General features: G+C 36.3%; 1 protein-coding gene across 2 annotated transcripts; it reads right to left on the bottom strand.

The window, feature by feature from the left end:
* Positions 1 to 6,318: 6,318 nt before the first annotated feature.
* On the bottom strand, positions 6,319 to 13,168 carry LOC131158157 (pentatricopeptide repeat-containing protein At1g31430). Of its 2 annotated transcripts, XM_058112810.1 has the most exons (3): positions 12,976 to 13,129; positions 9,110 to 9,242; positions 6,319 to 8,990 (listed from the first exon to the last, which is right to left on the bottom strand). In XM_058112810.1, exon 3 carries the CDS (start codon positions 8,933 to 8,935, stop codon positions 7,082 to 7,084), a length of 1,854 nt encoding a protein of 617 aa, XP_057968793.1. In that variant the 5' UTR covers positions 8,936 to 8,990; positions 9,110 to 9,242; positions 12,976 to 13,129; the 3' UTR covers positions 6,319 to 7,081. The 2 variants fall into 2 exon arrangements, with proteins under 2 accessions (XP_057968793.1, XP_057968795.1); XM_058112812.1 differs by having other exon boundaries at positions 6,319 to 9,242; positions 12,976 to 13,168.
* Between the last annotated feature and the right edge of the window lie 550 nt (positions 13,169 to 13,718).

Genomic DNA, 13,718 nt, shown 5'->3' with positions numbered 1-13,718 from the left:
TTCTTGAGAATTCTGTCTTGATATATTTCATTAAAATCTGATTTGTTTAATACTCAACTAATATAAATCTTTTAAAGAAACACTTTAGATTGAATCATTGAAATCATTACATTGAAGGAAAGTTGCTGATAAATTTAATTGTGTTGTTAATTGGAGAGTGTGATTGTAATTAACTTAATGTAAAAAGGGTTATACTAGAATAAAGTTTCCAAAGAAATTTTAAAAACCCAATTCAATCACTCTCTTGGGAGTACACCTTACTTCTCAGTGGCATTACCACTCCCTTTAGAATCCCACCTATTTTTATATATTCTGTATTTACTCTTTATTACCTTGCACCCTACGGAATTAGATTCAAAGGGCAACCTCCATAACCATTTCACTATTAAGGATATGTTCCTAGAAACCACATTACCAAGCCCCAATGCTGCCCCCCCTCTCTGGCTTGGGCCTCTTGACAACATCCCAACTAACTAAATGGTCCCTCTTATTCTCACCAACACCCGACCACAAAAAAATCTCTTATAATCTTCTTCCCCTTCCCAGTCACCCTCGATGGAATTTTGAAAAGGTATAGAAAATAAATAGGAATATTAACTAAAGATGCACTAATAAGAGTGGTTAATGCCAACTTAACACTCTTAGAAAAATTCATCTTCAGCCCCAAGATTTTCTCAAAAATTCTAAGCAAAGTTAGAATCTTTTGGAATTTCAAAGCATTATTCTTGAGGAACAAGATAGTATTGTTCAGCAAACTGAAGATGAGACACCTGCACCCTTTCCCCTCCTAAAGATAATCCATTAACAACCACCAGGTCCTGGGCATGAGAGTTCATCCTACTAAGAACATCTGCAACCAAGTAAACAAGAGTGGGGATAAAGAGTCTCCTTTGCCTCAACCCTCTTGAAACACCAATCCAATCCCTGGGCCGCCCATTAACAATCACTGACATATTAACAGAGCTGAGACACCCTCCTATCCACTTCTGCCAAAGATACCCAAAACCTTTGTGCATAGCTTTCTCCAAAAAACCCTAATTAACCATGTCAAAAACATTTTCGAAATCCAATTTGGAAACCACTCCCTTTTTGCCTCTCCTTCTAAGATCCTCTACCACCTTATTTGCTACCAAAACAACTTCTAAGATTTGTCTATTTTTCGTGAAAGCAAATTGAGCCAAAGACACTGTATCCCCCAACACCTCTCTTAACCTCCTTGAAAGAACCTTAGAAAGCACCTTATAAACACTAGTAACCAAACTAATGGGCCTAAAATCCTTCACCCTCCTGGATCTATCCTTTTTTCGGATGAGAGTAATGAAAGTAGAGTTAATACTCTTACACACACTCCTCCCTATGAAACTCAAAAAACTTCATAATGTCCTATTTCATCACTTGCCATATATCTTGAAAGAAAGCCACTATAAAGCCAGTGTTTTATCTCTATCAATATCAAACACTGCTCTTCTCACTTCATCCGAGTCAAAAGGTCTTCCTAACTATTTAGCTTGCTCAACCCCAATAGAACTCCAATCTAGCCCATCCACCATTAACCTATTCTTGCAATCATCACTAAACAAACCTATAAAAAAAAAAAAACAATGATCCCGTCCTCAATTTGTTTATTATCTCTCACCGCCCTCCCTGTCTCTATCTCGAGCTCATTAATAAGCATTTTCTTCCTTCTAAAGGCACCCTTTGAAAAAGCCTACAATTACATTCCCCCTCTATAAACCCTCGATTTTTGCTGCCAACTTCTCTCTTCCCTCAACAGGAGCACCTTAATATCATTACTAAGGCAAGCACTTTTCTTTATATCTTCCTTCCCCAAAAGGTCACTCCTCCAATCTATCCAAATTTCTTATCTCCTCCAAAATATTTTTTTTTTCTCTCCTTAATATCCCCAAACACTTCTTTATTCCATCTCTTAAGTTTACATTTGACAAAGTTCAGCTTCCTTGTAAGCTCAAAACCCTCCCACCCTTGGACAGAACACTCTTTCCACCAAGTTCCAATCGTATCACAATTCAAAAAAGAAGGGTGAGAAAGCCACATATTTTCAAACCTAAGAGGTGTCAGCCCTCGCTGAATAGGACTAGAATCCAAAAGAATTGGGCAATGATCAGAGGTAGGCCTTACTAACACCTTTTACACAATATTCAAAAATAAATCCTCCCAAGCATCATTAAAAATAAATCTATCAATACGAGTCAATGCTTGTCTATCAATACGAGTCAATGCTTGTCTATCCCCACTACTTATTTAGGTGAAACTACCATTATTCAAAAGGACATCTCTCAAACCACTATCCCTAATGAAAAAAATCAAAATCTCTCATACTAACCGTCACCCTAGACTTCTCCCTAGCAATTCTGATAACATTAAATCCGCCCCCTAATACTCAACAGGGACTGCAAAGCCCATACAAGCTAACCAACTCTTCAAAAAAACCACTCCTCTGGGAGTGTATTGTGAGGATAAACAGAAATAAACAACCAATCCCCAACCCCTTTGATCTCAAGCAGTATCGACAAGGAGAAGGAACCTAAAACACAATCCTTACAAGAAATAACTCTAGTATACCTGCCCCCTTGACGATCCAAAAGAAGGAAGCGAGACCCAATCCCTTAAACCAATATCCCAAACAGTCCTAAAAACAAAGGAATCAATCTCACTTAACTTAAGACTCTTGTAAAAACAAAATATCAAGGCTCACTTTATTCACTAGGTCTCTAACAACTCTTCTCGTCTAACCCCCCTAGACCTCTAATATTCCAGAATAAAATCTTCATTTGGTAACACTACCAATCCCAAGCACCTGCCCCCTTTCTCATAGTTCACTGAGGTTACAAATCTAACTAATTCTCGACTCAACTTATTAGCTTTTTTCCTCTTCCCTATCCCTCCCTTCTCAAGTCTGACCATATCATTCAATATCATGTAATGGGTAAGCTTCCTAGAAAGTCTTTTAGATTCCTTAATTGTTGGACTAATCACAAATTCTTGGGATTGGTGTCTAAAGTTTGGAATTGTAGTTCTTTTGGATTTCCTATGCATAATCTTTACAAGAAATTAAAACTTCTCAAAGCCTCTTTAAAGGAGTTTCATATGATGCACTTTTCTGGTATGAGCAGCAGACTTAAAAAGTTAAAGGCAGATATATTTTCAGCTCACTCTCAATATCTGGAAGGATCATTGGATATTCAATTTCTAAATTCTAAGTTTCATGACTATCTTGAGTTGCTGAAGATTGAGGAAGATTGCTGATTGGCTAAATCTTCGGGATGGAAATAACAGGTTTTTCACCAAGGTCACCAGGGCAGGAAGATGAAGAGTCAAATAAGATCCCTTCAAATGGTAAGAGACTTTTGGAATTTGAAGACATTTCAAAAGATTGCAGTCTTTATACTCAAATTTATTGGGTAAAAGAAACAAGAAAATGCTTTCCTGCAATTTTGATTTATTTTAAAGCTAGATATACTTTGTTGGCCCAGAACCTAACAGCTTAAGCTTTTAGGTCAAGTGGTAAGCCAACATGGTATCAGAGCTGGTTACCAGGAGGTCTTGGGTTCTAGTCTTGTTGCCCATATTTACTGTGTGGTGCTTTAAAAATTATTGCATTCCTTGCAATGGTTCTTATCTATCGTGTGTTTACCTCTCCAGGTGCTGTCAGGCTGCACACCCGGTGGAGTGTTAAAGCTTGATATACATTGTTGGCCCACAACCTAACAGCTTAAGCTTTTAGGTAAAGAGGTAATCTAACAATTATATTAAGAGTATTCTTAATTTCTCATGGGACAATAATGCTTAAATTGATTTAAGAAAATCTATTGAAGATGATGAGATCAGGAAAGCTATTTTTTCCTTTTCTGATGGAAAATCTCTTGGGCCAGATGGATTTAATGCAAGTTTCTATAAACACTGCTTGAGCATAGTAAGAATTAGGAAAGGATGTCTGTGAAGCTGTGAAGTCTTTCTTTAGAGACTCAAGACTGCTAAACCAGTAAATGCTACTTTTTTGGTCTCAGTCCCTAAAGTTAAATATCCAGCTTATCCAAGTGACTTCAGACCAATTGCTTACTGCAACATCATCTATAAATGTATTACCAAGATCCTTGCAAACAGACTCCAACATTGTCCACCTTCCTTTATAAGTTTCAACCAAACTGCATTTATAAAAGGGAGAAAATATCATTGACAATATTCTTGTTGCTCAAGAGCTACTTCATCTCTTATCATCTTAATAAAAAACTTCTAAGATTTTCCTTAAAGGTGGATTTGAAGAAAGCATTTGATTCAGTGAATTGGGAGCTTGTTATACAGATTTTGAACTGCATTGATACACCTCCCCCAATTTATTCAATGGATGAAGGAATATATTTCAACTCCTTCTTACTACATTGTTGTTAGTGGCTCTCCTCAAGGTTATTTCAAAGATGAACAAGGATTAAGGAAAGGTGATATACTATCTCCCTACATCATTGTAAAGGTAATGGAAGTTCTAATAAGAATTCTGAGTCATGCAGCTAAAAATGGTTTATTATCCTATCACTATAAGTACAGCAAACTAAATATAACAAATCTGGGCTATGCTGATGGCCTTCTTATTTTGTCAAAATGGGATCTCAGTTCAGTGTATAGTATTAAATACATTCTCTCTATCTTCTATAAAATTTCTGGTTTGAAAAGCAATCCTGATAAACCTGAGTTGTTTGGTACTGGTATCTAAGGATCTTGCCAACTCTATCGCTAATTCTTGGGAGTAAAGATTGGTACTCAACCTGTCAGATATCTGGGTGTTCCTCTAGTTAAAAAGATGATCAATAAAATGGATTGTGACATTTTTCTTAAGAAGATTTCTGCAAGGATCTTTTCCTAGACCAACAAGTTTCTTTGTTATTCTGGTAGGCTACAGCTCATCAAATCTGTATTGAATGATATACAGGTGTTATGGGCTTCTGTTCTTTTTCTCCCAAATTCTGTAATTCAGGAGTTGGTTAAATATTTTGGGTAATGACTGGAATACCAAAACTTGTAGGGTGAATTAGGACGATGTTAGTAAGCTTCTGGAAGAGGGTGGTCTTGGTCTGAAGCTGTTATTAGAATGGAAAGAAATCACAGCTTTAAAGCTATATGGTTTATTTGCTCAAAAAAATTTCCATGGGTCATATAAATTCATACTAACAGAATAAAACGAAGATCTATATGGCAGTAAAACCTGCTATGAATGGTACATGGGCTTGGAGAAAGATTCTGGACAGTAGAAAAGAAGCTTATGATTGTAATAAGACAGTGGTAAGAATGGTTTAAAAAGTGGTTGTCAATCTCACCTTTAAACAAACTTCTAAGTCATCCCCTTCATATAGAATTGGGACTGAATCTTGAATCTAAAGTTGCTCATTCTTGGAATAATAATACCTGGAGATGACCAAGAAGAATGACTAATGATTCTAATAAACTCAAGGAGGTTCTGAATTTCCCTCTTAACTCTGGAAAGAAAGATTATGTAGTGTGGAACTTAATTGCTAAGGGAAGTTCACATTTAATTCAGCATGGAATCATATTAGAGATAAAAAAGAAGAGGTTTATTGGCATTAAGCAATCTGGTTCAAGAATAATATACCTAATCATGCTTTCATAGTTTGGCTGGCAATATTTGATAGGCTTCCTACCCTTTCAAAAGTTTTCTCTTGGAGAAAAGATTTAAAATTATATTTTCTGTGGGAATGAGTTTGAAGATAGAGATCATCTGTTTTTCATTTATGTTTTTGCAAAGAAGGTCGTGGAGATATTTGCTCTCGTATTCATATGCCAAGGATTTATAGCACTTGGAATAAAGAATTAAATTGGCTCTCTTTACTTTCAAAAAGGAAGAATGATGATGTCTACGGAGTAATCTGGGCAACTTCAATCTATTATATTCGGAAAGATAGAAACTCAGCTTTATTTTCAGGCAATGTTACTTCTCCAGAGGATCCGATTCAGAGGATTCTCCAAGATGTCAAGATCAGATTGCATCCATTGAAGTCACTATCCTGTTTTTTGTGGTTCAGTGTTCTGGTTCTGTATCTGATATCGCTGTTTTGTATTTGTTGTTGCTGTTCTGTTTTGTTTATTGCTGTTTTTTGGTTTGCTCCTTTGGGGAGCTGCAAGAACCTTATGTATTCCCTGAGCTTTAATAGTTTGCTTCCTTATGCCAATAATAATAATAATGAGGTAAACTCTAACTTGATTATAAAAGATACACTTTGGGCAAAATTGCAAATTGATTACTCAATTATACACAAACATCCCCACATGCTAAACTCCGTACACCAGTTTTCTTGCTGAAAGTTATATAGATCTAAATCCACAAAAATTGTTATAGAATAAAATACAGTCAAAACTAGTGTATAACAACTTAAATACATGTTTTTTCAATGAAAGAATTCCACTCTGATGGTTGGCCTACCTAACTTGAATTTCTGTAGTCTCTATCCTTCACTGGTTCCAGATTCCTACTAGTTTTATTCATAGTAGTACACAGAAACTGCATTAAAGAGATGGCAAATAAAAAATATAGCCAGCTGTTTCAGATTCCACACCAACAGGCAGAGTTCAAAAGCATTTCCTTCAAGGCTTCAGCATTGAATTCTGAATAATTTGTTCTTGCCTCTTCAATGAACTTCTGTATATCACGGGTTAATCATAAAATGGAGCTTTCCATGTTTCTGCACATGCTTAATGGTTGGGTTGCTTTCAAATATGTTCTTCAATGAAAACTTGGAGTGCTTTACACACACTTTCTTGATCATCAGGCTGACAGTCACTGGAACTTGCTTTGAGCATCTCTCACTCCTTTCATGTATATTCAAACAGTCACACATAAAGCATCCTAAGTGCACAGACATGGAGCAAATTAGCAAGTCTTTGTGTGAACTCTCAGGATTTGTTTTGGTTTGAGTCTTTGATACGAGAATCTCCTAGTTTTCTAGCCACTTCTGCTTGATGGTAGAGGATATGATGCAAAAACTCTCTCCACCTTTTACATATTCCTCTATAACTAGAACTGAAAAACTCCCAAAATAGGCTCTACCAACACTTAAGTTATCAGAGCCACAACAGTCTCTTCCATTTCCTTTTCTTCTAAATCCAACAATGGTTTGGCAATTATATCTAAAATGAAACATACTTCTTTCATCTCTGACTGAGATGCATCCCCTACAAGAAACTCATGGACAACACCATTAACCTCAATTGAACTACATCCAGGCACTTTCTTTACTCCAAGAGCTTTCATTTTCTTTCTCACCTTCGTGACATCTTCCCATCTGTCAGCAGATGCATAGATATTAGCAAGAAGGGTGTGGACACCAGAATCACATGCTTCAATTTCTAAAAGTCGTTTAGACACCCGTTCACCCGCATCAACATTGCCATGGATTCTGCAAGCACTAAGCAAAGCACCGTAAAGCGGAACTATAATCTCATTGTCTTCATTTGGAATGCTTTCTATCAGTGACTCCGCTTCATCTAACAGTCCAGCACGACCAAGAAGGTCAATCATACACCCATAGTGTTCTAACTTTGGCTCAACCCTAAATACTTCTGCCATAGAGTTAAAATACTGGCGACCTTGCTCTACCAGTCCACCATGACTACAAGCACTTAAAACACCAATAAAGGTTATATCATCAGGTTTAGCTCCAAATTTTTCCATTTCTGAGAACAACTCAAGTGCTTTGCTTGTATTTCCATTCATAGCAAGCCCACAAATAATTGAAGTCCAAGAGGCTGTATCTTTTTCTTTTAACCCACTGAATATCTCCATCGATTTCTCTATGCATCCGCATTTGGCATACATTTCTATAAGAGCAGTACCAACAACTGTATCTACTGTAATTCTGTTTTCATCTATGAATCCATGGATCCATTTACCTTGCTCCAGAGCTCCCAGTTGAGCACAGCCCGTGAGCAGAGAAACTACTGTGAATCTATCAGGTCTAAACTTTCTAATTTGCATCTCTCGAAACAGCTCCACAGCTTCATCAAATCTATTAAACTGCACATACCCATTTATTATAGCTGTCCAAAGAACAATATCCTTAATTGGACTTCTCTCAAACAGCTTTCTAGCTTCGTTGAGCTGACCAGAGTTTACATAGCCAGATACCATACTGGTCCAACAGATCACATTTTTCGTTGGCATTGCATCAAAAATTTCCCGAGCTATAGTTAGACATCCACATTTGGAGTACATGTCTAACAGCGCATTGCTGATTCTAACAGTAAATTCAAGTTCCTCACTAATATAGCGATGAATTTCCTTACCAAATTCTAAGTTTCTTAATGCCACACAAGCTGATAGAGTGCTTACAACAGTAGCTTCAACAGGCTTCACATTGCTTTCTTGTTGCATATGGTGAAAAACATCAATGGCATCTCCAAATCTCTTACACCTAACATATCCAGAAATTAAAATATTCCAAGAAACCACATCATGCTCAGGCATTTGTTCAAACAACTTGGTTAAATTTTCAACATAACCTAACTCACTATACATGTCCATTAGAGAGTTACAAACATAATTTTCAAACTCAAGTCCAGTCTTTATGATATAACCATGAACCTTTGCACCTTCAAAAACTTCCCGCAAGCATCCAATTGTCTTAAGAACAAATGGGTACGTGAAATTATCAGGTGACAAGCCTTCCTCTCTCAATTTGTTGAAAAGCAATAGAACCTTTCTCAAGTGGCCATTCTTTGCAAATGCTTTGATTATTACATTGTAAATGAATAAACATGGGTCATGGAGGCAGTTGAAGATTCTTTCAGCATACAGCAAGTTCCCAAAAGATGGGTCTGTACAAAAAACCATGACCTTGTTGAGGATGTCTTTGTTTTGGTGGAGACCAATCCTTAAGAGGTGTGCTTGGATTTCTTTGAGTTCTCTCATGGACTTGCAATTTCGGAGGCAAAGCAAACATGTTGTCTTGGAGGTCTGGTTGAGTCTGCTGATGTGAGTGGAAGTTGAGAAATACAGTTGCTTTGCAAGGAAATGAAGTGAAGTCGACTTGAATAGCAGAAAGTTATGTTGAGAAAGCATGTGCTGTTAGCTTAATTGCAAGACCTGAGCTAGAAGTCTTGAATTTTGGAGATGAACCCACAAATACATTAGGTCTGAACCAACAATGAACTTGGATTATCAGTTGAGCTTGTGCTTGCTCTGTAGTAAGCTGAGTAATGTCTCCAAACCTGGCAGCCTGTATACCCAAGATGGTATATCAATGAGTATATTCATTGAAAGAGTAGAGGTTGTCATGCATAATAATTCTTGCAATGCTTCGGTAAGTGGACAATACAACAGTGAGAGCACAGATAAATAGAATGAAAAGCTTGTTTCTTGGGCTTTGGTGCTCCTAAGCTCAAAGTCAAATGCATTTGAGATAATGATCATGGGGGCTTAATGCCAGAAGCTCCTAAGATCACCTTCAGTAACATAGACAACAAGAAAGGCAATTGGGACATAGCAGCTAAGTGTCACGTAACATCAAATTTTTCAAACCATCTCAAAGGGCTATGCATTTTTAGAGGTTGAAATGATATTTAAGGACCTTAACTTTGGGCCAAGTCCCATCTAGAACTATAATTATGTTTTCCCTTATAAGGACTAAAATAAGATTTTGTGCCCCACATGAGCTCCTTCTAGGCCCTAAACTTTGTGGCAAATGATCATCTGGGCTAGAAACTTTGCACAAGTCTCATTTTAAGACAAGACTTTGTCCTAAAATGTAACCTATCACAGGATTTAGGGCCCATAAGGGTCTCATGTAAGGTCACATGACCCACTTTTGTTACAAAATAATCTTTTTGTCCTTAACAGGAAAATTTTGGTGGGAGGGGGGGGGGGTTTAGAAACACATGGTTATAGCCCCAAATGGAACTTGGACTAAAGGCAAGGTCCTTAATGACCATTTTGGTTGATTTTGGAAGAAAATGACTAGGCAATTGATACGAAACTGATAATATGATGAAGAATTATAAGTTCTAATTAAATGGTTAACGCAACAATGCTGAAATGGATTTTAATTTCAGCAACAAAATTGTATCTAATCTACGTATCAAACGAAAATCCGTAACAAATAAAACAGATAAAAGAATATGGAAAGGAAGGCATCGTTTATCAACTTCATTCTCTTTAAAACTTCAAAAATAAAACCTTAGGTCAACCTTAATACGTGAAATCAAGAAATGGTCCTTCTCACCTAAGAATTAAACCAACAAATGAAAAAAAAAAAAAAGCAATGATCAAAGAAAAAAGGTGGGAAAAACCAACAATTCATAGTGTCATCCCTAAAATGTCTGGGGCCTACTATAAACAATAAGTACAAATCAAGCAATAGTCCTAAGCTTGATTGACTTGTGGTTCATGCACAAAGTGCAAGGCCAGAAAAATGGTTTCTCATCATGCAAACACCAATTGTGTAAGTCAAGCTTGTTTAGGGCATTATGCTTGTTTGTGATTGCTTTCCTTGTATACATGGAATGAATAATCATCATGTAAATACTAAGGAATGTTTTATTCTTGAAGTAGGATAATGCCATAGTAAAAATAGGGAGTATGACTCCTCAATCACATTGATGTTTCCTTGTGAAAAAATAAGAACAGCATAGAAAGCTCTTTAGGGGAGGGTGAGTGTTTATTAATGATTGTATAACTCATGTAAGCATGTTTAACCTACTTGACTACCTTGCTATACACATGTTGCCTACGGAGGTCTGATTAATGAATTGTGTTACTTTACAATATCGGGTGACATGTGTTTACTTTCATGCTTGTTTATTGCTCTTCAGCTTATTTTGTATTTGATGATTGTGAATTTGCTCATGTGGTGAAACTAAGGCATACATCAAGTTGACTAGTTAAGCTAGTGTGCTATAACTAGTGTTGCATGGCCTTTCACAAAGGATGAAGTGTTCGGCCCACAGTAGTTGACTAGTTGGTATTAGAGTTTGGTTTATTGCTTCATTATTCGGTTGCCTTCGGATTGTGTGAAGCATTTTTGGAGAACCATGTTGTGCACTAATACCAAGATAATAGACGCACTAGAGATACAAGCAGAGATTGCCAACAATATGGTAGTAAATATGGCCAACTTTTTGAATATGTTGATTTATTGGAGGGATCCCATAAACAACAAGGTTCCATTGAAGACATGTCAGAAGACTTCCATGGTATGATAGAAACACTAAAACAATTGTTTTTTAAAGCATGTAGTGACGTATGCTGGTGTTCCCCAAGACATTGTCACTTAGACCCAAGATTGACATGAAACTCTAATAGAACTAAAACTTGGTTCACAACTTCGACATCTCTTCTAGCTACCATCCACAAATAGATAGACACAGAGATTCAACTGGCTACTAGAAGAGTATTTATGCCATTTTGTTACTACCAACCATAAAAATTGGATGTAACAACACGACGTGACTCAATTCTGTTTCAATGCCCAAAAATCTCAACAACCAACATTGCAGGACAACAGTTGCATTAACTTGTTACTTCATATAATGGACAAGTCGTACAAAGGAAAGAGTCCAATAGCATATATCTTCATCAAAGAATGGAGACAAAACACAAAGATTGCCCAAACCTACCTAAAGAAAGCTCCCAAGCAAATGACGAAGTGGGCACATCAAGGGAAAAGATTCAACATAGGTGTCTTGGTGCTTGTTAGACTTCATCTTGAACAGATCTAATTCACTTCGGGGTTAAGATAAGAGACTACTTTACAAATAAGAGGAATTAGTCTCAATCTTGGCCAAAGTCAAGAATGCCTTCTACAAAGTTGATCTTTCAGCTGGGATGGAGGTGCATCATGTGTTTCAATTAGCTATTTCAAGCCATTCATCAACAACATTGAAGAGAGCCCCACTAAAAACCTCGCAACCCAATGAGAAGTTGAAGATATCCTTGTAGAAAAAGATTTGCCATAATCAAGGAAGAAATGACACGAGTTCTTAGTGAAGTGGAAGGACCTTGAAGATGAATAAATTAGTTGGATGTTGGTGGAAGACTTTGAATTATTGGGGATAGAGTTGAGGAGTGCTAAGTGTAAAGGTCTACAAGGACCTCGACCAAATAAATGGGGGAGAGATCACAAGCCAAGCTTGTTCAAGGAATTGCTTGTGACCGCTTGTCTTGTGCACATGGAATGAATAACCATCATGAAAACACTAGTATAGGTTTTATTCCTGCGACAAGAGAATGACTCCTCAGTCAGATTGTTGTTTCCTAGTGATAGAGTTAAAAATAACATAGAAAACTCTTTAGGGGAGGATAAGCGTTCAACAATCATTGTTGTAAACGTATTTGGCCTACTTTGCTCCTTCGCTGAACACACATTGCCTACAAAAGTAAGATTGTTGAATTGTGTCACTTCACAGTTTACCACGTGACTTATGTTTGCTTTCATGCTTGTTTTACTTTGTGTTCAATGGTTGTGGATTTGTTCATGTGATGAAACCGCAGTTTACTTTTGGTTGACTAATTAAACTAGTATGCTATTAGTATAGCTCGACCCTTCACAAGGTGCCACATTGCCACGTCATAAACTTCACTAAAATGGGCATAATACTTTGTTCACTCAATGGCATACATACATTGTATTCCTACCTAGCTTTCCTGTATTCATCTTACAATCCCTCCCGAACCAAGTCCCGGGGGAACATCTAAATTATAATCTTTAGTTGAGAGTAGTTCGTCTCAATCAATAAAATTTCAATTCAATCATCTTTATCTATCTCCAACTAGGCAGTTTCTATAGATCCATTACAGGAATTCCCAAAAGCCATTATTTTTCATATCAATAACTGATGAAAAGGAACCCAAATACATTAAAATTGCATCGGCCAAACCCCACATAAACAAACCGATAAAAACGAAAGAAATCGAGAAACCCAAACAAATGCATTGTTGAACCAACTATAACTTACCTCGAGTTTTGTAGAAATTTGCTCCACGGGAACGTCACAGGAATCCACGTCGGAACCCACTCTATGACATCAGAATCAGGGCACTCTGGGTCAAGGTGGGAGAGCAGGAAGCAGAGGAGAGGACGCCGGATTGATCGATGCGACGAACAGAGACGAAATTAAAATTATTTTAAAATTTTTATACTGATGATGAGATAAATTTAAAGAACTTGGTGATAAATATAGGTCATAATTAAGAACTATTACTATAATTTATCTTTTTTATTTTTATGTTTCACTTTCTTTTTTCTTTTGAAAAGTTGAAAGAAAATTTTCTGGGGAAAAAGATAAAAAATTATTTAATATATTTTATTTTAGTATAATTAAGAAAGATTATTTAAATATCATTCAAAATTTATATATTAGTGACATGTAAATTAAAATACTTATTAATTCAAATTACACTATTTTATTTTATTTATAAAATTTTTCATAGATAAAATAAAGTAATTTTTTTTTTATTGTGACAATCAAAAACTAATCGAATTAACTGAATCAACCACGACGTTGAGATATAACATAAAAATAAACTCTATGTTAACTTCAACAATTTTGTGTAAAAGACCAAAAAATAGTGAGAGAAATCGACACTAACATTTCTTAGTAAATGTTTTTAATCAAAATGTAACTTTCACTATCCTAATAACTTAGTAAATATTCTTAGTCAAAATATAACTTTCACCATCTAGTAATTGCTCATTAAA

This window comes from Malania oleifera, chromosome 6 (assembly GCF_029873635.1).
Source record: "Malania oleifera isolate guangnan ecotype guangnan chromosome 6, ASM2987363v1, whole genome shotgun sequence".
Taxonomy (NCBI): Eukaryota; Viridiplantae; Streptophyta; class Magnoliopsida; order Santalales; family Ximeniaceae; genus Malania; species Malania oleifera.
Note: the sequence above shows the minus strand (reverse complement) of the source record. Positions and strands in the feature narration are given on the sequence as shown.